The sequence below is a fragment of the Callithrix jacchus genome, chromosome 6, assembly GCF_049354715.1.
Source record: "Callithrix jacchus isolate 240 chromosome 6, calJac240_pri, whole genome shotgun sequence".
Taxonomy (NCBI): Eukaryota; Metazoa; Chordata; class Mammalia; order Primates; family Cebidae; genus Callithrix; species Callithrix jacchus.
The window spans coordinates 97,856,667-97,878,848 of NC_133507.1; the positions used below are offsets into that span (position 1 = coordinate 97,856,667).

Genomic DNA, 22,182 nt, shown 5'->3' on the forward strand with positions numbered 1-22,182 from the left:
TCCTTATGTGGTGGGCCTTATCCAATCAGTTGAAGGCCCAAGTAGAACAAAAAGACTAATCCTCTCACCAAGTAACAGGGAATTATTTTTCCTGCCTGACTACCTTTCAGCTGGGACACTGCCTTTTTTCTGTGTTTGTTCTTGAACTGAAACATCAGCTCTTCATGGGTTTTGAGCTTGCTGGGCCTTTGCACTAGAATAACACATGGGCTCTCCTAGATCTCCAGCTTACTGGCTTACCCTGAAGATCTTGGGACTTGTCAGCTTTCCTATCATGTGAACCAATTCTTTATTTTATACACACACATCTTCTGTTGGTTCGGTTTCTCTGAGGAATCCTGACTTAAACAATGGCATATCATTAGATTTTAACAGGAAAATTAGAGCATCAACTAGAGGAAATTGAATTGCTGTCATCTTCCCATGTTTGTTTCACCCAGGCCAAGGAAAACTAGGCCAATAAACTAATTTTACAAAGTGGGTAGGGGGTAGGTAGAGACTACAGGTGCCAAGATTCAGACACCAGCCAGCCAGAATCATCATCCTTTATGTAAAACAGTGGTGCAGGGGCCCTAGTGAAAAGGCTTTATTAAAAGCCTTTCAGTTTAGCCCTCTGAGTTCATGTGGAACAAAGCTCAGTTCTTTTACTTTTTGACTGAGTCTGAATTCAGAACTCAATTTGATGTCTGTAAGATGTGAACTTCCTCACAGAGGAGTACGGCTTCTGCAGTGTTCCCCTCACCGTAAGGGCACCAAAGATGCCAGAGGCCTGTGCACGGGGGAAAGGCCCGTGCACGGGGGGAAAGGCCAAGGCCCCTGAAATCTGCATGCCTGCAAATGGTATATTTATTCAGTACACAGTTGATGATTCCTATTAGAGAGAATTTGTGTTTTAGAGCAAAGCTCCTCTACAGACAAAAATGATGACTTCAGGCATGCATAGGGTGCTCCTGCTGAGATCAGTGGGAGTTGCTATTCGTGTAGATAATTGCGCTGACTGGTCAGAATAGAGGATGACAATTAGTGCACTGCATTTTACACATTGCCCTGCTCTACAAGAAGACTGGGCTGCTATGGAACCCAGATTAAATGGTATTTTCCACCTTAAACCAGCATGTCCAGGATTCCACAGTGGGTGGGCTGCTGTGCTGAATCTGTGCCCGGTCTTCTTTTGTACATATAAGTTGTATTGAATGGTGGCATGAAACCGCCAGATAGAAGGGCAATCCACTATGCACGGTGTGAGAAATCCCCACTTTTCACCAACCCCTACATGACAAAGCAACACCCTAGAGACACATGCATGGACCTGCCTCCACTTCGGCAATTGCACAGGGATCTTTTAATCCAGACAGAACTTGGGACAAGCAACTGAACCCTGCTAAGTTGAATGAAGTGTCCCAGGATGATGGCGGCCTTGAAATAGGAAAACAGGCTGTAGGCATGTACACTGCTTTACAATAAGCCATGCCCATTAGTGAGTTTATATTTACAAGAATAGATTATAAATTTGGCTTCTGGAATAAAGTTCTGCAGGCATATAGAATACAAGTATCTTGGTCCATTTGTGTTGCTATAAAGGAATACCTGAGACTGTGCTGGGCAATTTATCAAAGAAAACAGGGTTATGTGGCTCGTGGTCCTGCAGGCTATACAAGCATGGTGCCAGCGTCTGCTCTGTACAAGCATGGTGCCAGTGTCTCCTCAGGAAGCCTCCACTCATGATGGAAGGCAAAGGGAAGCAGACACCACATGGCAAGAGAGGAAAGAAGAGAGGAGGAGGAGAGGCCAGGCTCTTTTTAACAACCAGCTTTCCCGGGGTAGAGGGAAATCTCTCACAGGAACTAAAAGTGAGAACCCACTCCCTCCTGTGAGAATGGCACCAAGCTGTTAATGAGGAATCCTCCCCTATGATCCAAACACCTCCCACCAGGCCAAATTTCACTGGGAATCCAATTTCAACATGATACCATAACAAGACGCTAAGAGGACTTCTTCCGAAACAGAAATAAATGGGCTGAGCTGTGTCTTTCAGAGGGATGTTTCTCCTTCCCCTGCACATTCAAGCAGATATAGCTGTCACAAACCTTTGAAGCCCTAGCATGTTCTGTTCTGCTGCAGTCCTCAGGACCCCACAGGGAGACTTGCACAGTATCTGCCTCATTCTCCTCATTTTGTTCCATCTTTAACTCTTTCCAAGTGTGCTTGGGCTCCCCAAGTGTCCTGTGACTCGCTTGACCTTGCAGAGACATTTTCAGCCTTTTATCCTGAAGCTCTCTTAGCTGCCATGGCTTTCTGCTTAATCCCACCCTCAGCAATGCTATTCACTGTAGTTTTCCTTTGTACTTCCCAGCAACTCTGCTAACAAACAAAATGTTCACACTTAGCACTAGATATTTCTAATTTGGCCTCCAGCATCACTATTCTGTTCAGCTTCCGTGTCTTCTCCTCTCCATGGTTACTCTCCTATTAGGATATTTTCCCATGCTTCAACTCAGTTCTTTATTTTAGGAGCACCCCCAAGACCGTACGCCCAAGTCTTCACATTTGGAAAAATGAGAAGCTTCTTTGATGCCATTTCATCTCTTTCTTCTTGTCTCCATAAAATACGCATTTTCTAAATAATCAATAGCACATTCAATATTATTTGACATATAATGATCTCCTTCTGTTGGAAGGCCCAGCTATGAGTTACCCTAGATGATACCAGCACATATTCTTGATAGCGTCTTTTGAATTTTTATATATTGGCCTTATGTCAAAATGATTATTGCATCTTCTGATCAAATTTTCTATCAAATCTTGCTTACACTTCCTGAACACCAAAGAAAAACCAAAACTACGAAAGATTCAAACCTAAAATGCAGGATCAGAGGTGCTAAACTTGCTCCTGAGCCTTGACATCTTTCATACAGCTTCCCTAGCTTTTCAGAAATCAAAATAATGCACCCTAAACAGAAATGATCCGGAAACAACCATATGTAAGTTTCAGTTATCATTTTGCCCCTTATTAACTAAGCAAAGCTTTGCTTCAGTTTCTGTATCTGTAAACTGGATATGCTGACTTTTGCCTTCAGAGAATGATTGTTGAGACAATAAAAGGAGGTGAAGCTCATAGCAGCATAGTTTAAATGTAAAGTGTGCCCAAAGTGCAAGAGACTCCTTTATACCAGCCTCCAGGGCTCTGTAGATGCTGAAGTCACAGTCATTTGCCAGCCAGTTAACTATTTACAGAAGAATTGCTTGGAGATTGCGCAGTGAGCCAAGATTGTGCCACTGCACTCCAGCTTAGGGGACAGAGGGAGATTCTGTCTCAAAAGTTCCTGTTAGAACTCTTGCTGAAACACTGTCCTGTGTGGCTAAGCAGATTTGAAGGGTTTTTTTCCTATGCCATTTGTCTTATATACCTTTAAGGAAAGCAATGCTACCTTTGTAATATTGCTGCTTTAAAAGCCCAAAGACCAGAACCTGTTCTCATTAGGTCTGTTACAGAGAGCGAATACAGGTAGGAAGCACCAAAGGGCCTGGGGATATGGCTTGATAGTGTGTTGATGGTAAATGTGGAAGAAGAATTTTAAAAGGACAGTCTTTTTCAACTCAAGATTTTCTTTTAGGAAGTGAGATTCAGTTGGGTGCAGTGGCTCACACCGGTAATCTCAGCACTTTGGGAGGCCAAGGCAGGTGGATGACTTGAGCCCAGGAGTTCAAGACCAGCCTGGGCAACATGACAAAACCCTCTCTCTACAAAAAAATACAAAAATTAGCCAAGCATGGTGGCTTGCACCTGTAGTTCCAGCTACTCAGGAGGCTGACATGGGAGGATGGCTTGAGTCTTGGAGGTGGAGGTTGCAGTGAGCAGAAATATAGTACTGCTACACTCCAGCTGGGCAACAGAGCAAGACACTATCTCCAAAATAAGAGAGAAAATAAAATTGAAGAAGAAAAACTACATCAAACCAAATAGGTCTTAAGGTACATCAGACTATGTATTTATTTTAAATAATGGCTATAAAACTTCATTAGAAAGGAAGTGCTGACAAAGTCTCTTGACTTGGGCCAGGCACAGGGGCTCACACTTGTAATCCCAGCAGTTTGGGAGGCCGAGGCAGGTGGATCACCTGAGGTCAGGAGTTTGAGACCACCCTGACCAATATGGTGAAACCTCATTTCTACTAAAAGTACAAAAATTAGCTGGGTGTGGTGACATGTGACTGTAGTCCCAGCTACTTGGAAGGCTGAGACAGGAGAATTGCTTAAACTCAGGAGAAGGAGGTTGCAGTGAGCCAAGATTGTGCCACTGCACTCCAGCCTGGGGGACAGAGTAAGATTCTATCTCAACAAACAAACAAACAAACAAGTCTCCTGACTTGGTTATAAATGGTTCACTAGAGTCTGTAAGGGAGTAATAATTGAATTAGAAAAAAATATATAAATACTAAAGGAGAGAACTGGAAGATTAAAATATCCTAGCAACTTAATGGAATTTTTCTTCTAAACAGGGAGAGAAGGTTAAGATTGTAGTTGCTGCAGAGCAGCAGACAGAGCTCTGGACTTGGTGTTAGAAGACCTGGCTTGAATTCTGGCTTCTGTATACGTGCTCCTGTCCCTGAGAGATATATATGTTCTCTGTGCACTTGTTTTATCTGAAAAATGATTGCTCCGTTTATGGACAGAGTGTTGCTGTAAAGTCCAATGAAGTAACGACTAAGAAGGAATGTAGCATACATTTCCACTCCAGGAGCAAAACCTGATGAAGGCAGTCGTAGCACTCTTCCCTGCCAGTGATTGGTTCAGAACATTCAGCTCTGGGCCAGTCAGTGAGTGGCATTTTCCAAGTGGCATGGATAGGTCTGGGAATGAGTTTATGACCTTATTTGGCTAATTTTCAGGGGACGGGTGGTCAGAGGTATAGACAGAGTCACACAGAGAGTCAGCTTCTCTCTCCCTTAGACTTGGGAGTGTGTGGTTGACTAGCATGGAGCTACTAAAGCCTCCTGCCAACAGCTTGAAGAGAAAACTGATACATAGGAACTGCACAGCGAAGAGAACTTGAGGCTAACGAAGGCAGAGGCCCTTGATTAAGGCAGCCCTGAAGCTTACTCCAAATCTGCACTGTGAATTAATACTGTTCTTTTTCATTTAACATGTTACTTTCCACCAAGAACATTCTTACTGATTCAGAATGCTTGGTAAACTAAAATACAGAAAGGTACTGTAACCATATCACAATCAAGCCAGAAGCTTTGAGGTTTGCACAGGCTCAGTCCAAATCCTGGCTTCCCTACTTAGAAGCTTATGGGCAAGTTATTTACCTCCTTAAACTTCAGTTTCCTCATAGGTAAAATGTGCCCATTACACACTGCATAATGACAATACAACTGAAGCATTTGCCCAGTAGTAAATAATCAGCAAATGTTGTCATGCTGCAGAAAGGTGAGGTGTAATGAAGGTCAAATGCATTTGCATAGCGCATATGTAAGCTACCTTTAAGGTCCTGAATCAGGGGCTCTGCTCCTTAAGGGCCCTCTCTGAAAAGGGGAGTCTGGGGCACACAGCTATGGAAACCAGGGATTTTTGGCCTCCTTCCAAGCTAAAGAAGTACTGGGGTGCTGAATCCTTTGCATTCTTTCTGATAACAGGGATCCCAACCCTACTGGGAAGAGGCTGATGAATAGAATACAAAGATCCTGAGCTTTGGAGTCAGGCTGGTACTTCTTCAAGTGACCATTTCACTTCTCAGAGCTTTGCTTTCCTCGCCTGCAAAGTGAGGATAATAATATCTATTTCCCAAGATTATTGAAAAGATAAAGGAGTTCACAAAGCCCTTTGTGGGCTGCCTAGATCTGGGATTAAGAACAGCCTCAGTCTTATTCCCTGGTGACTCTTGGAAACCCAACACCACTTTCAGATGCTTCTAATGATTATTCAAGCATGCACCCTGGGGAAAGCACAGTTCCTCTGCTCAGCTGTGTTCAACCAGATCAACTGTTAGATTTCAGTATTTTTTTTTAATTGGCAGGCTGGGCATAAAATGTTTAATAGCAGGGACATGGAGGTATAATTTAGATACAACAGAACTCATCCTTTTGAAGTGTATAGTTCAATACGTTTTCGTAAATGTATACAGTTGTATAATCACTATTACAGTCAAGATTTACAATGCTGTCATCACCCCAATATAGTCTTCATGCCTCGTGCACCCAATCCTCTTCTACTTATAGCTATGGGGAACCACTGCTCTGCTTTCTATCACTGTAGTTTTGCCTTTGCTAGAATTTCATGTAAATGGAATCAATTATAAAATATATAGTATATGCTTTTAATGAGCATAATGCTTTTGAGTCATCCATGTTGTATCAGTGGCTTTTTAGTTTGTTTATGTTTTTATTGCTCATTAGTATTGTGTTGTATGAATGTACCACAATTCGTTTATCCACTGGCTGATAGACAATTTGATTGTTTCCAGTTGGGGCTATTATGTGTAAAGCTGCTATAAACATTTGTGTTTAAGTCTTTGGGGGGACATATAACAGTAACAGTGTTACTGCAGTGTTGTATGTTGTTTGCTTTTTAATTTTCTAAATGGTGTCTTTGAAGACAAAGTTTATAATTTTGAATAAATCTAATTTATCATGTTTTTATTTTATGGATCACATTTTCTATACTCTATTAAAGAAATTTTTGCCAAATCCAAGGCCACAGAGATACCTCGATATTTTCTTCTAGATATTTTGTGGTATTACATCTTGTGTTGGGGCTTATGTGTTAATTTTTACATACAGTGTGAGGAAAGGGGTGAAGTTTATTTTTCTTCAGATGAATATTTAGTGTTTCAGTACCTTTTGTCGAAACATTACCTTTCTTCCATTAAATTACGTTGCCATCTTTGTCAGAAATCAATTGAAAATAAATGTGTGAGTCTGTTTCTGGAATGTCTGTTCTGTTCCACTGACCTGTATGCAAATCCTTACCCAATACCACACTCTCTTAATGAATGTAGCCTTATAACGAATTTAGGTAGTGTCAGACCTCTGACCTCATTTGACTTTATGAAAATGTTTCTATTTTCACATAATTTTAGAATCAATGTGTCAATGGCTATTTTTTTTAAAGCCTGATAGCATTTTGGTTAAGATGACGTTGAATCTATAGATCAATTTGAAGAGAATTGACATCTGATCAACACTGGGTCTTCTAATCCATGAATATGGCAAATCTCCCCATAAATATTCATTTATGTCAATATTCTTCAATTGATCTTTGCCACACTTTGTATTTCTTAGTGTACAAGTTTTTATCATTTTATAAGATGTGTTTTTTTCATATTCTCATGCTGTTAGAAATAGTATTGTTTAATTACCAATTATTTATAATACATACTAATATAATTGATTTTGCCATATTAATCTTGTATCATGTAACCTTGCTAAACTCACTTATTAGTTCTCATAATGTTTTGGGTGGTTCCTTAAGGTATTCTACATATACAGTTCTATTGTCTTCAGAGAAAGACAGCTATAGTTTTTTCTTTCTAATCTCTATGCCTTCTGTTTATTTTCCTTGCCTTGTTGTATTGCTACAACCTCCACTATAATGTTAAATAGGAAGAGCAAACATTCTTAACATGTTCTCAGTCTTAGTGGAGAAAAATTCAGTCTGTTCTTTTATGTATGGTGTAATCTGTAAGTTTTCTGTAGATGCCCTTCTACGCTTTGACCGATTGAGAAAGTTCTATTCCTAGTCTCTTTTTTTTGTCTGTCATGAAAGGATGTTGAATTTTGTTAAATGATTTTTTTCTATGTCTTTTGAGATAATCATATGGTTATCTTTTAATATTGATTTATTCTTAAATGCTAAACAAATTTTATGTTTCTTGAATAAATGCCACTTGGCGAGTAATTAGCTTAATTATGCAAAAATGCTTAATAATTAATTTGCTAATTATTGAGCATTTTGACATCCATTTTCATGAGGTATATTGATCTGTATTTTTCTCTATGTATGATGTCTTTGGGTTAGATATCTAAGTAATATGGGCATTAGAAAATGTTATGGAAAGTGTTTGCTCTTCTCCTGTTTTTTTAAAGGAGTTTATAAAGAAATGATTTTTTTTCATCCTTATAAGAGCTTTTGTAGTATTCAATAGTGAAGACAGCTAGGCCTATAATATTTTGTGAAAATATTTTTAACTTCAAATTCAATTGCCTTAATGGACATAAGACTATTTGGTTTATCTTTTTTCTTGAGTAAGTTCTGGTAGTTGGATTTCTCAAAGAATATTTCCGTTTTATCTGAATTGTAAAATGTGTTGGCTTAAGTTTTTCATACATACATATTATCTGTTATTCACTGGAAGATCTGTAGTGATGCCTCTTTATTCACTCATAATGTTGAGAATTTATGTCTTCTCTCCTTTAGTCAGTGTTTAGTCAATCTGGTTGGAGGTTTGTCAGTTGAATCAGTCATGTAAAATAACAAGCTCTTTGTTTCGTTGACTTTTAAATTGTTTTGCTTTTTAAAAATTTTATTAATTTTGGCTTTCATTTTATGTCTTCTGCTTAGTTGTGTTTAATACATTCTTATTTTTCTAGTTTCTTAAAATGAAGTCTTGGAGCACTTATTTTGGGACTACCTTATTTGTGCTATAAATTTTCCTTAAGGCACTGCTTTAGCAGCATCCCACTGTATTTTCATTCATTTCAAAATGTTATCTTATTTTCTGTTTAATACACAGGAAATTTAGTAGTATACTGTATAATTTGTAAATGTTTGGAAATTTTTCCAGACATCTTACTTCTACTGATGTCTGGTTTAATTCACTGATGGTCAGAGAACATATTTTCCATGGCCTCAGTGATTTTACATTTTCTAAGGCTTTTCTTACGATGAAGGATATAGTTTATCTTAATCAATGTGCACCTAAAAAGAATACGTATTCTGCCCTTGATGGGTAGAGTGTGCTGCAAAATTCACATTGGTCAAAGTTGTTAAATCATATTGTTCATACTATACCTTTTGATAGTCTCTCTACTTGTTCTATTAATTACTAAGAGAATTTTAATTTTAATTGTGGATTTGACACTTTCTTCTTTAAGTTCTGTCAGTTTTTTGCTTCATAATTTGGGAGTTCTGTTATTATAGATATACATATTTAGGATCATAATGTCTTGATACATTTACCTTGTTAAAACTATAACATGTTTCTCCTGATCCCTGGTAATATTTCCTTTCTAACGTTTATATTTTTTGATATTAGCACAGTGACTACAGTTTTCTTTTTATTAGGGTTTTCATGCTATATCTTTACCTGTTTGCACATATCTATTTTTAATATTTAAAACGAATGCCTTATCTACAGTACATAAATAGGTATACTTTATATACCAATTTTTCTTTTATCCAATCTGACAGTCTCAGCCTATTCATTGGAGTGTTTAAACTATTTACATTTTATGTAATTATCTAAATAGTTGTGTTAAAATCTACCATATAATTATTTATTTTCTGATTGTCTCATCTTTCTTTATATTTTCCTCTTTTTCTGCCTTTTTGAATTTTTTTTAATGATCCACTTTATTTCCACTTGTGACTTATTAGCTATACCTCTTTGTTTTCCTGTTTTAATGAGTGGCTTAACATTTAAATGTAACTTTATTACATAGTTACTTTATTATAATCTATTTTACATAATATGTTACAGATTATTTTCGTATAACCTCTTCCATTTTTTGTGATGTTGTTATATATTTTACTTTCATATATGTTGAGAGTCCAGTTTTAATGGCCGGCATCCAAGAGTGAACAAGAGCTCAAACCTCTCGGCCCAGAACAAAGGGCGGTCAACATATTTATACCAGTTTAGGGTCAGGGGGCAGTAAGCAGATTATTACAGAAGCAGGAGGAGCAGGTTAGGGGAAGGTGGTGGAGGTGGTGGGGTGGGGTGGAGTGCCTAACAACAAAATTCTATTTAAAGTTGCTTTTCACTCAGGATGTGGGTAGGCAGTTACACAGTTGCAGGTACAGGATGTATGGGCCAGTGGTCCCTGTTTCTCAGAAAACTGGTTACAAAGATGCCAGGTGTCTCAGACCACAAGCTCTCAGAACAGAATGCCCTACAGAGCTCAGGGTGGGCAAAATGAAATTGGCAGGATTGTTCAAAATGTATTCATCACAGCCAAGCTAGGGTATTTCAGTTTATTACTATTTCTAGTGTTCTCCATTCTTTAGTATACAAATTTTAGCTGCCTTGATCCTCATACCTGTCCCCTTTAACACCTATATTTACCTCCAGGCTATGTTTGTATTTCTTCTCTCTGTTTCAGTCTAGAAACTATCTCCAGGAAGTTGGCTGGAGTAATTGTCGGGCTTACTTCATTTGTTTTCTCTGATTCAGAGGTCAAATTCTGTGCTTTCTATCTTTCAATGTCTGAAAACTGTGTATGTGTGCATGTGCGTATTTCTGTACCAGTTTAATTTTTTATGGATGGAAGCAAAAACCCATATATGTATTTTTACCCATATCTATATCCCCCGGTCTGTTGGATTTCATTACTTCTTTTATTATCATTCTGTAGAGACAGCCATGGGATATTGGTGAGTGGAGGATGGCCACTGAAATGGAAAGATAGACTCATCTCAACTTCAGCCTTCTCTTCACCAGCATTTCAACTACAGTCGCATAAAAGAAAAATAAATGATCCTTGATATTCATTTAAAATGGATTATCTTATAGTAATTAAAATCCTTACAAGCAAGTAAAACATAGTAATATGAATATTTTTTAAAAGCTTAAGGCTGTGAAGTCCTGAGCTTTCTTCTTTTTGCATATAATTGAAAAAGTAATTAATACTGATTAAATACAGAGACAAATGGAGAAACACATTTTTGATATAAACAGACTAAAATTATTTATACTCCGAGTAGATATCTAACTTCAAATTTTTAATTTAGAAAACTTAGTGCAATAATGAACAGGGTGATCTGGCTCCAGTGCTCCTATAAATATCTTTAATAAAATTTTCATCAGTTGCTTAATTGATAGGTCTGAATTTCCCCATGCTTCCCTGTTTTTATATGTTTCTTGACAAATAAAGCTGGTTTAAATCTCTTCCTGCAGCATTGTACCCCAATTTATTTTCTTTCCTCCCTTCCCTCATGTGTCTTATCAAGGCAGATGTTATCCGGGCAGGTGAAATTAAGAGTAGAGGCAGTTGTCCACATAATTCAACAAATTTTATGTGAAGTAGAAGAGATTTAAAGAGACAGAACCACCCGTAGTAGCCACCTGTGTCTATCAGATTCACCAAATAATTGTTCAGCTTTTCACTTCATTTTGGCATGACAGCTAGAGATGGAGTGAATCTATGGGAAAGAGTAGATTGTTGTACACAGGCAAAGATAATCTTTTAGGATCGATATGTTGTACCTTCTGTAACAGAAAATCATGACTCGCTAATTTGGGTATGTGATCTGAGAATGTAATGAGTCTGAACAAAGGAGAATCAGTAAAAAGCACGTGTTTAGACTTAAAATGCCTTGCAGATGCACCAGCCCAAAGGTTGATTAAAAGAAGATACAAACGAATAGCTAAATTATAATTGGATTTGGGGGAAAAGGTTGAGCACAGAGTAATTTTGTTAGAGAACAAGGGGGAGAGAGAAGTTGGTGTTTCTTCAATTAGAAAAATGGCAGTTAAGGATCAGGGCTGGAGCCATTGTGATTCTACATTTTGTGGTACTCTAGAATGTTTTGCTAATTAAAGTAAGTTTTTTTTTCTTAGTTAGAAAAATGTCAAACTAAGGAGGGCAAGACTTACCATATGGATAGAAAAGTGGTTAAGTGATAATCATTGCTTTGTGAGGAGTTGGGAGAACTCTGTGTCCTACTCTCATAAACAAGGACTTTGAGCTGGAAGTGATAAGTCATAAAACAAGACCTAGGAGTCTGGGATCCAACTGTGTTCCTAAGTCAGATGACCTCATCAAACAAATGCTGGCCATTAAACCATAGGGATCACATTAGCCCACTCATATCTATCACAGTAAGTACTGTGTGCAAGTCTGGCCATTGTTTTTTAAGACAGGAATAGTAGCATAGCAAGACATGACACAGTTATATGAAGACCTCAAGATTTTTTAGTCTAGAGTGACAAGAGTATAGTGACAGTTGCTAAAATTTGCAAAAATTCAAGAAATGTTTGGAAAATTGCATAACATATTCTGGAATACTAGACGAATAACCATTCCCAACACTTTAGAAAGGCCATTTCAGTATCAGTGACAAGCAGCAGCACATCGAGGAAGTTTTTTTTTCAGGGGTTATAACAGCTATATATAAAAATAAATTCAAGAAATATTTCTGTAAAGGCATGGTCTATGTGGGCATTTGGAATACATTTATGACCATTTCCAGTTTATATCCTTAAATTACACCCTACCACAGTAATTTGCATGATGCTACTTTCAGACAAAGAATATTGGAGTCACTGGATACCAACTTAGCCTGAGGTACCACTTCTTTTATATTGGTTGAAATAACTTCTTCTTCATTTTTACTAAGGAATTTCATGGTCCATTTTTTTCCATTTTTAATTGTTATATTAATTCCCTACATTTTAAAAATATTCATCCCCTATGCAGCTCATTCCCATGCCTAACTCCCGAAGTCTGGTCTTCCACCACCCAAAGACACTGCAAGAGATTAGAAGACAAATTTATATTCTCCTGCTCATTTTTCAAATTTCAGGAAGCTGAAATCCAGTTTGAACTTAGAGGCTGAGTATTCTCATGAATTCCAAAGCCATCAGAGTGAATTTACCCTTCCAGAAGGTCATCTTAATGCCACAGCCAAAAGTTACCCAGTGGTTGTGAATAAATAACCATTATAATCATTTTTTACTACTTTGAGAAAGCCATGGGGTAAACTTAGAATGAATAACCGACATTTAATTGATGTGGCTTTGGCAACAGGCTTAGGGTTTTTTTTAGCTTGTTTCAGCCGTTCAGATAAAGAGAAGGATGTGCAAATAAAGAGATCTGTTTTCCCATCTGTAGTTTAAGTTTCTGCTGCCAATACCACATGTAGCTTAAAGATGTTTAGGAACCTGGAGAGACCGTCTACAAAGACTTATTTACATTGACCACTTGCATTATAGGAATGCATGCCAATTAATAGGATATGAATATTAAACACCCATGAGTCACTCTTTCTGACTGAATTGTGTTGGAGCCTCATTGTATATTTGGTTGAAACTTTCATAGCTATGTGGAAGTTTTCAAAGTGAAAAAGTTTGAGTTTCAAAGTTTTCTCTTCTTGTAGGATTTATGAATGAACGTTGAAGAGGGGGAAAAGGTGATTACTGATATAATTTGTTTGAATCTGTAAGTGGGTAAGGTCATTGCACAGAAGCAAATATAATGTTTTAGAATCCATGTACTGTAAGTTACTGAATATGATGGCATATTAATCTGGGACTATTGCCTGAGAATGTCATAAGTCTGTAAACAAGGGAGCATCAGCAGACATCATTTGTGTAGGCTTTAAAAAAAGCCTTTAAGGTGCTGCCTCCAACATAGTTTCTTCAAAGAAAAAAAAAAACTCTCTTTTCTTTCCATGAGGCAGATTGCAGCTACCTCAAGTATATTGGTCCATATTCACCAGTCATTCATTAATGCTTTTGATGAACTAACCCCCAATAAAATGGTTGCCAAAAGGTAACTCCTTGGGAAATGACCAGGGTAGTTGTTGAGTGAAATGTATGCAGATGCTGCAGTATAACACTAGCTGCACAAATAACAATTTGGTTTGCCTTGGATTCCATGACAGTGTATGTGTTATATACCTACAGAGCCCCTCACTTCTCCCTGACAACCAGTTATGGAAACTTACTGAGTGTCTACTTTGTAATGAACACTCTGCTGGGCCTATTTAAAATGGGCTATGACTATTTAATTCAGAATAATTCTAAGAAGCCCTTGTTGTCCCACAGCAAGCAGGTAGTTAAGCAGGTCTTTGAGCTCAGTCTTTCCAACTCTGAAGTGTATAGTCTTCTCACTTCATTTATCTGAATATTCAGAGTAACTTAGAACTAAATTCAGGTTTTCTTAAACCTGTCCTGTAATAATCTCTTTGGACAGATATATTAATAATACAAAGAGTTTTGAGTTTACAAATTTAAATCATTACAGATATGTGAAATTGGATCTGTGAGAAAAGATGGAGATGCTTGAATCTGCAGAAGAAAAGGCTGAGAAACAAATTAGTGGCATTTCCCAAACACCCAAAATCATTGCTAATTCATATCCCACTCACTTGGAAATTTATATTAACTGAAATAGTGCTGGAAATCAACTTTTTTTCTTTGCCGCTATTTATAAAGATGATGTTGCTATGTGAATGAATATGGTATAAAACAAGTTTGGAAGAAGCATAGTTTATATAGTGTGGGTATTTGTCACCTCCAAATCTCATGTTGAATTATGACCTCCAGTGTTGGAAGTGGGGCCTGTTGGGGGGTGTTTGGGTCATAAGAGTAGATCCCTTATAAATGGCTTGGTGCCCTCCCTGAAGTAATGAGTGAGATCTCGCTGAATTGGTTCACCAGAGAGCTGTTGTTTAAAAGAGTCTGGCACTTACCCCCTTCTCTCATTATGTAACACACGCCAGCCTTCCATCATGAGTATAAGCTTCCTGAGGCCTTACCAGAAGCTAAGCAGATGCCAGCATCATCCAGAATTATGAGCCAAATATAGCTTTTTGCTTTATAAATTACTCAGTCTTAGGTACCCATTTATAGGAATGCAAAATAGACAAAAGCAGTAGTCAACCAAGTTATCAGAACTAAGGCAATAGCCAACCAAACTAACAGATTTGCTTTAAGAGAAGCAACTCACTGTTCTGGTTAAATGCACATAAGAAGTTCCTGAGTAATCTCATCCACTCACTACAAATGACCCCAGGAAAGTGAAAGTGACTCTGTAGTAAGAACTTAGTTCTCACTACCAGTGGATGCTGGTGTTAAACAGGATGGTAGCATTCCACTTAGCAACTAGAATCTCTTAGGATGTGCCACACTAGCGTCCTAGACCTGGGACCCTCAGGCCCAGTGATGCTGTGCACTGGCAGGGACTGAGGAGGATGCTAGAACAGCCTTCTGTTGGCTTTCCTTTGCCTTGGTCATCTATTCTTGTCCCAAGGACTTTAAAGTACTAAGAAATCCATCATTGAAATATTCAGGATTCCAAATGATGTTATCTCTGCGGCCATCTGAATTAATGAAGTCTGGCTTCATGTGAAAAATAGCTACAGAAAGGGAAGTCAGCCGTTTGCTTTGGTTGCTAAAGTCAGAGCAAAAAGAAGCAGATTGAGATTTCACAAGAAGAGGTGCACATCCATTAACAATAAGGAAGACTTTTCTAAAAGTTTGTTGTTTTTTCATTTACCTGTTCGTTCATTCCACATCAGTGAAGGCTGACTATGTGTTAGGTGTGATGCTGAGCACTGGTGATAGAGTCAGAAACCTGGGGAGTATAATTACCATACTGTAGAATAAGAGCAATCATGGAGCAGGAGCCACTTATATGGGAGAACTGACGAGATGAATCAAATCCAGTTATGCCTGCAGGATGCTTACAGTCTAATAATATTTATTTTGAGAACTGCTGCCATTTACTGAATCATAACAGTGTCCCTATTTCAAGCATTGTGCCAGGTTTATCACATGCTTTGTTTCTAGTCCTCAAAGCACCCCTATAATGAAGATAGTGGGATATAATTTGCAGATGAAGATTCGAAGGCCAGATGCGGAGGCAGCTGGGGATGGGGAGCAGCAGGGTATTACTCATTGGTGAGATGTTTAGGGATTTTTTGTCACAAACCCTAACTTCAAAATCCCCAGTGGAAATGTTTCTTCAAAATTCTCTGCCACCATCCCACACGGAAGCACACCCATCTTGCCTATTCATGTCCCTCTCAGACACAGTAACTTTCCTGTTTACTGAAGTCTGGTGCCCAAACAATATTACTGCCCCAAGCAGTCTTAACATTCTTCCTCCAAAAGGAGAGCCTTATAGGAAGTCCTGTATTTGCTCCTAGGAAACTGAAAAGGTCTCCTCCTTGCAAACCAAACAACATATGCAAGGCAATGTATTCAAGGTGTCAGTAAAAGAGAATGGGGACTCCATTCTCTATAAGACTCCCTACCATTCTGCTGATCACTGCTCTGAATGGGTGCCATGTGTACTGAGAAGGAGCTTGTTCAGCCCTCAGTTAACCAGTTGTCTTGGGGACTGGTGTTTTCCTCCACCAACTGTGTATTTTCTTTGTATGAGACAACTTTAAAAGGACTGGGAAGTAGTGCCTTAAGTCATTCCATGAGCTGCCTGGGACTTGATGGTGGTGGTGAAGTATGAGAACTTATTAATACCTTGAGAGACAGAGAGAAGGGAAATGGAACAATGGGAACAGGTAAGAGGGCTGACCAGAATCAGAGATGTAATTGGTGACCTTGCAAGAATGAAGTCTGTTTGTACATCCAACAACCCTACCCTTGAACTTATTAGAAAGGCCCTGTGGGCAACTATACTCACAGCCAGAAATGTGAATTCACATTTGTTGAGAGCAATACTGCATCACCTCATTGAATATGGGAGGCAGGCTCGCCCCTTTGAACTTAGTTCCTACTACAACCATGTAATTATTTTGTGAGTTCTTAAAATTCTCTGAGAAAAATCCTGGCATCAGAAGTATAGTATCTAACACTTGTAATTCAGGTTACAATAGTTTTATGAACTGCAAAAAATGACTAGTGTCTTAAACTACATAAAGATGGTGTCAGCATTTTCAATATAAGCTTCCATTTCCAAAGGTTTATGCATTCCAAAGAAATTTTCTTGTGGGGGAAACTTGGCAAGTGTCTGAGCCCCTGACTGTCCAAACCTCACTTCATAGTGAATGAATCCTTCATAGTCAGTACATTTGGCATCTGTAACTTTTAGAAATTTTAAAAATGGCCTTAATAGCAAATGATTTCTGAGCTTAATGTTAGGGCATGCAATTCTCAGAGAATCAGAGAACTCAAGAATTCTAAAAGTTCTGTTTTATAGACTCTGGTATAATAATATTGGGTGTTGAAAGAAAAGCAAAGAAATTTAAGAGGACTGATGCTAGAAAATGTTGTCCTCAGAAAGGCACCAGACTTAGACCACCTTCAACATTTTTTCTACCCCCAAATTCCTCCTCTGCCTTATTTCCTGCAACTGCCCCATGGCTTTCTGGTATAGGTTAGACAAACATACATGGGCTTTGTATATGGCGCCTATTGCCAAACTGAAAAGGCTGCCAAGATTCTCACTTTGCTTTTTCAGTCTTCATTTGTGAAGACTGGATTAAGTGCTCTATGTGCCTTAAAATACGTAGAAGAAAGAGACAAAGCCAGAAAAACACTGCCCTTGGAAGAGTGCCTGTCTTCCAAGCCGGAGGTGTATTAGGCCATTCTTACATTGCCATAAATAAATACCTGAGGCTATGTAATTTATAAGAAAAGAGGTTTAACTGGTTCACGGTTCTGCAGGCTGTATAGGAAGCATGGTGCTGGCATCAGCTGCTGGTGAGGGCCTCAGGAAGCTTCCAATTATGGTGGAAGGTGAAGGAGTAGCAGGTGTCTCAAATGGCAAGAGCAGGAGCAAGAGAGAAGGTGGGAGGTGCCACACACTTAAACAACCAGAGTTTGCGTGAACTCACTCACCGCTAAGGGGATGGCACTAAATCATACATGAGGATTATACCCCCTTATACAAACACCTCCCAGCAGGCCCCAGCTCTAACACTGGGGATTACATCTCAACATGAAACGTAGCAGGGACGCAGGTCCAAACCGTATCAGGAGGCAAAGTAAACTCTAAGAAAGCCCTGGCACGGAGTTTAGGGATTCAACTCAAGAGGGCAGAAGGAAGAGTTACTAGGCAATTGGGATTCTCAGAACTATATAGGCATCCTGCATAGGGCCAGACAACGAGTTAGATGCCAGGCATGTTGGCAGTGGACTCCAGCCTCAGAATGGGGAGCCCAGGAACCAAGCTAGAATTCTGGGGCCAGCACCAATTTCAGAAGAAAAGCTGGGCACCTTGCCTAGAAGCCATGGGGCCATGCTGTGAGCCTTCTGCTCACGTGGCTGTCTCAATGGCTATGAACTGAGCAGAGCCCACTGTGAAGTTTACTTGTTGTGCTTCTGGGGGGAATCAGCATAGCTTGGTGGCTAAGAACATTGTCTTTGTAGTTAAGCAAGCCTAGATTCAAGTCCAGGCTTTCATTTATAGCATCTGGCCTTGGATAAGTTGCTTAACCTCTTTTAGCTGTGATTCCTCATTTCTAAATGGCAATAATAGTTCTTGCCTTATAGGTATGTGAAGATGAGGAGATGAAACAAAGAAAACTGATAGCTATAATAAACACCAAACTTTTGAGGACATGTCTTCTCAAAGGGAAGAGTGCCTCGAATGTCCTGCCTTGCTGAGCCCTCCTTGATTCAGGAATAAGTGGTCCTGAGGATGCCAGGGGTAAATTATTAGGGCAGGCAGCCTGGGGCACATAGGGTCTGACACATCTTAGCTGCTACATCCCATGAATCTTTGATTCTCATCTTCCAAAACTGAGTCAGTTCTGATGAAGATCTACTTACTCCTGTAAGTCTGAAACATTTCAGACTTTCAGAATTGCCCCAGTTACAACACATGGACATGCTAAATGTGAAGAGCGTTTTATGTGTAGGCAAAAATTAAGAAAAGACACAGAAGTCTGAATAGCAGAGTCTTTTTTTTTTTTTACTTGTCTGTCAGTGCTTCCCTATGCAAACAGCTCATCCTTTCTCAAAAACACCATTCTATCAAAATTAAATCACCTTAATTGAGGAGAAAATGAAAAGAGAAGATCATGAATAATCTGTAAGGCTGGTTGAGAACAAAGCTGACCAGGTGGAGGCCCTGAAGTGAATGGGGCTAAAACTTAGGCCTTTTAATCCCGGGAAGGAAAAGCACCTCTCATGGTGCGTCTGTATGATTCAGGGATCCTGGAGTTCATGACCCAACTCTGAGATCCCAGGGCATATGAGATGGCTAAATGATACCACAGTGGAGAAAAAAGGGTATCTGTGTCTTCCTACTAAATATCCCTGTGAAGACTGAAGCCTCTTAAGTAGGGACTTCATCTTTCTAGTACTTCCAAAACCAAACACCAAACTTCCTTGAGCCTAGGAAAGCTAACTCTATACACATCCCCATCCCTTTATTTTTGCCTTAGTATTAGGAAATTCCCAGCAAAGAAGTTTTGAGGAGGAGGGTAGGAGAATAGGCAAATTCTGAAGTTTGGATAGTAATTGCTGAGCATGAAGTAAGATTGTATATAAAAGATACTTAAGATAAGCTATTCACCTATCAGATATCTACTAATGTGTAATAATTATACTAAGCATTTTGTATATGTTGCCATTCATTACTCATTTACTTGGCTGTCTCACAGTGTGCTTAGTGTCATTGTAAATTCTAAGGATTCAATGGTGAACATATTTTAATCCTCACAGTAATCCTAAAAGGAACCTGAGACCTCAAGAGGCTTAGGCTCTTGCACAGGGGTTCTGACAATTAGTCATTGGCGGAGATCACTCCACAAGCTCCACAAGCCTCTGTTCCTAAAGCACCAAAGAAGTTGTAGCTCTTGAGCTTTTTTTTTTTTTTTTTTGAGACAGAGTCTCGTTCTGTCGCCAGGTGCCAGGCTGAAGTGCAGTGGCGTGATCTCAGCTCACTGCAACCTCTGCCTCTCGGGTTCAAGCAATGTTCCTGAATCAGGCTCCCAAGTAGCTGGGACGACAGGCGTGCACTGCCATGCCCAGCTAATTTTTGTATTTTTTAGTAGATACAGGGTTTCACCATGTTGGCCAGGATGGTCTTGATCTCTTGACCGCATGATCCACCTGCCTCGGCCTCCCATAGTGCTGGGATTACAGGCGTGAGCTATTGAGCTTTTAATACAAACATTATGTCATAATCTATTATACTCCCCACCATGCCTAACACGGAGCTAAGTTGTCTTACCCAGTACTAGACTTGTAAGATGCTTCTAAGATGAAACTTAGGAAGTTTAATTCCAAGATTATCATATGAACAGGAGACTTTCTGGATGACATCCAGATCTTGGAAGCTGCCTCATTGGTTTGGATAAACCATACCACCATTCCAGAAATTAAATACATAGTAATTTTTTCAAATGCCATTCTTTTCTCTGTATATAAAACTTTTTAAAGATGACACACAATTAACAGAATATGTCACATACATGGTGAGATTACCTTAATTTGGTCTAGAGAATAGTGAAATCCCTGGGACTTCCAAGAAATCCAAAGGGTTACTGATGAGTTTTGTCACTGAATAAAGTGAGAGTGAAAGAACGTGGCTCACAGCCTTCTCACAAGACTTCAAGTGCCAGTTGGGTCAAATGAAGCCCACATGATAAGTGATGTTATGATGGGAAAGGTACTCTTTGGGATGACCCTTCTGGCACATGAATTACTTGTCCCCACAGTCAAATTAAGAGGCCAGAGATTTAGTCAACTGTTGATGGATGATCATTCATACAAGAGATACACAATTACTATTGTTAGGACATCACTTCAATTTATGTGTGCTCAGTACTCATTACTGCAGTTAATAAATTTCAACTAATTGGTTGAAGTCATATGATTCCCATATTGTAATAAGGGTGACCACAATTTGGTCTCTAATAACTGTTCCTCCTCTATTCTAACTCTGAAGACCTATCCAGGATATATGCACAAGTAACAACTGCTGTTCATAGCAGGTGATGTTTTTATGTTCAAAAAGGGGATGTTTTTATGTTCAAAAAGTCCATTTCATGTGCCTCACTGGAAATTTACTACACCACTAATACTGTTTCCAAATGCTTATCATTTTTCTTTTTCTTAAATTCGTCCTTTTACGTGTCACCTTTCCCCCAGATCATACCCCAATTTCCATGATTCTTTTATCCTTTTATATGAGCCTTCTCTAATCCTCTCTCTCTCTGTCATTCTATCTCAGAATCCAACTGTCAGATGAGAACATTGGACAGTGGGATTGGAACCTTCCCACTACCAGACTCGGGAAATCGCTCGACGGGAAGGTACCTATGCCAGCCAGACTCCCCAGAGGACACTGAGCCTCTCCTGCCTCTCCAGCCAGCCTTTTCTGCAGCTTCTTCCATGAGAGCCCAAACCCTTGAACGTGAAGTGCCTTCCTCCACAGACGGCCAGCGCCCTGCAGATAGCGTCATTGTCCATTCAGCATCTGACCCCATCATGACTGCCAGAGGGATGCAACCTCTTCAAAGCCGCCTCCCCAAACCAGCTTCCTCTGGTAAAATGCCAGTTTCCCACCCTTAATAAGACACTTGCTGACAAAAAAGGGAAAAGTTTTCAACAGGAGATGAGTAAGTCAGTGATCTGCCTGATAAAAACATAGATATGTGAAAATTCCCGGATGTCCTTCACCAAAAAGCAAAACAGTGTGTATAAGACAGTATTTACTCATAGTATTATGTTTAGCAGTATACACACATATAAGGAAGCAGACATGTAAGTACTGGTATATGGATATATGAACTGATTAAGAAAAAAACCCATGCAACATACACTTGTGATGTTTCATTTTATAAAACTTAACTCTGGGCTGGGCATGGGGCTCACGCCTGTAATCCCAGCACTTTGGGAGGCCGAGAAGGGCAGATCACAAGGTCAGGAGATAGAGACCATCCTGGCCAAGATGGTAAAACCCATGTCTACTAAAATACAAAAATTAGCTGGGCATGGTGGCGCATGCCTGTAATTCCAGCTACTTGGGAGGCTGAGGCAAGAGACTTTCTTGAACCAGGGAGGAGGAGGTTGCAATGAGCTGGGATCGTGCCACTCACTCCAGCCTGGTGACAGAGATAGACTCCATCAAAAAAAAAAAAAAGACTCAACTCTTAATATAGACCAATTTGGGCCCAAGATATAAATTTAACTACAATATTGTTTGCCTTCTAACCAGAAACTTACATGTTCTGATGTATTCCTATGCTGTTAAAATATATTTATATTTTGAACTATAAAAGACATAGTTTGATAAATCAGCAGTAGATCATGGACTAACTGCAATG

The 22,182-nt window shown here is 39.2% G+C and overlaps 1 protein-coding gene across 8 annotated transcripts in view; it reads left to right on the forward strand.

The window, feature by feature from the left end:
* NCKAP5 (NCK associated protein 5) overlaps nucleotides 1-22,182 on the forward strand; it is a 1,002,432-nt gene that overhangs the window by 917,671 nt on the left and 62,579 nt on the right. For 7 of the 8 annotated variants that reach the window (XM_035305069.3, XM_078327941.1, XM_078327940.1 and 4 more), the window contains one exon: nucleotides 21,087-21,401. In XM_035305069.3, coding sequence (XP_035160960.3) covers nucleotides 21,087-21,401 — 315 coding nt within the window. Of the gene's footprint in view, nucleotides 1-10,574; nucleotides 10,718-21,086; nucleotides 21,402-22,182 lie in introns of those variants that run through there. The other variant, XM_035305072.3, reaches the window with a different exon arrangement.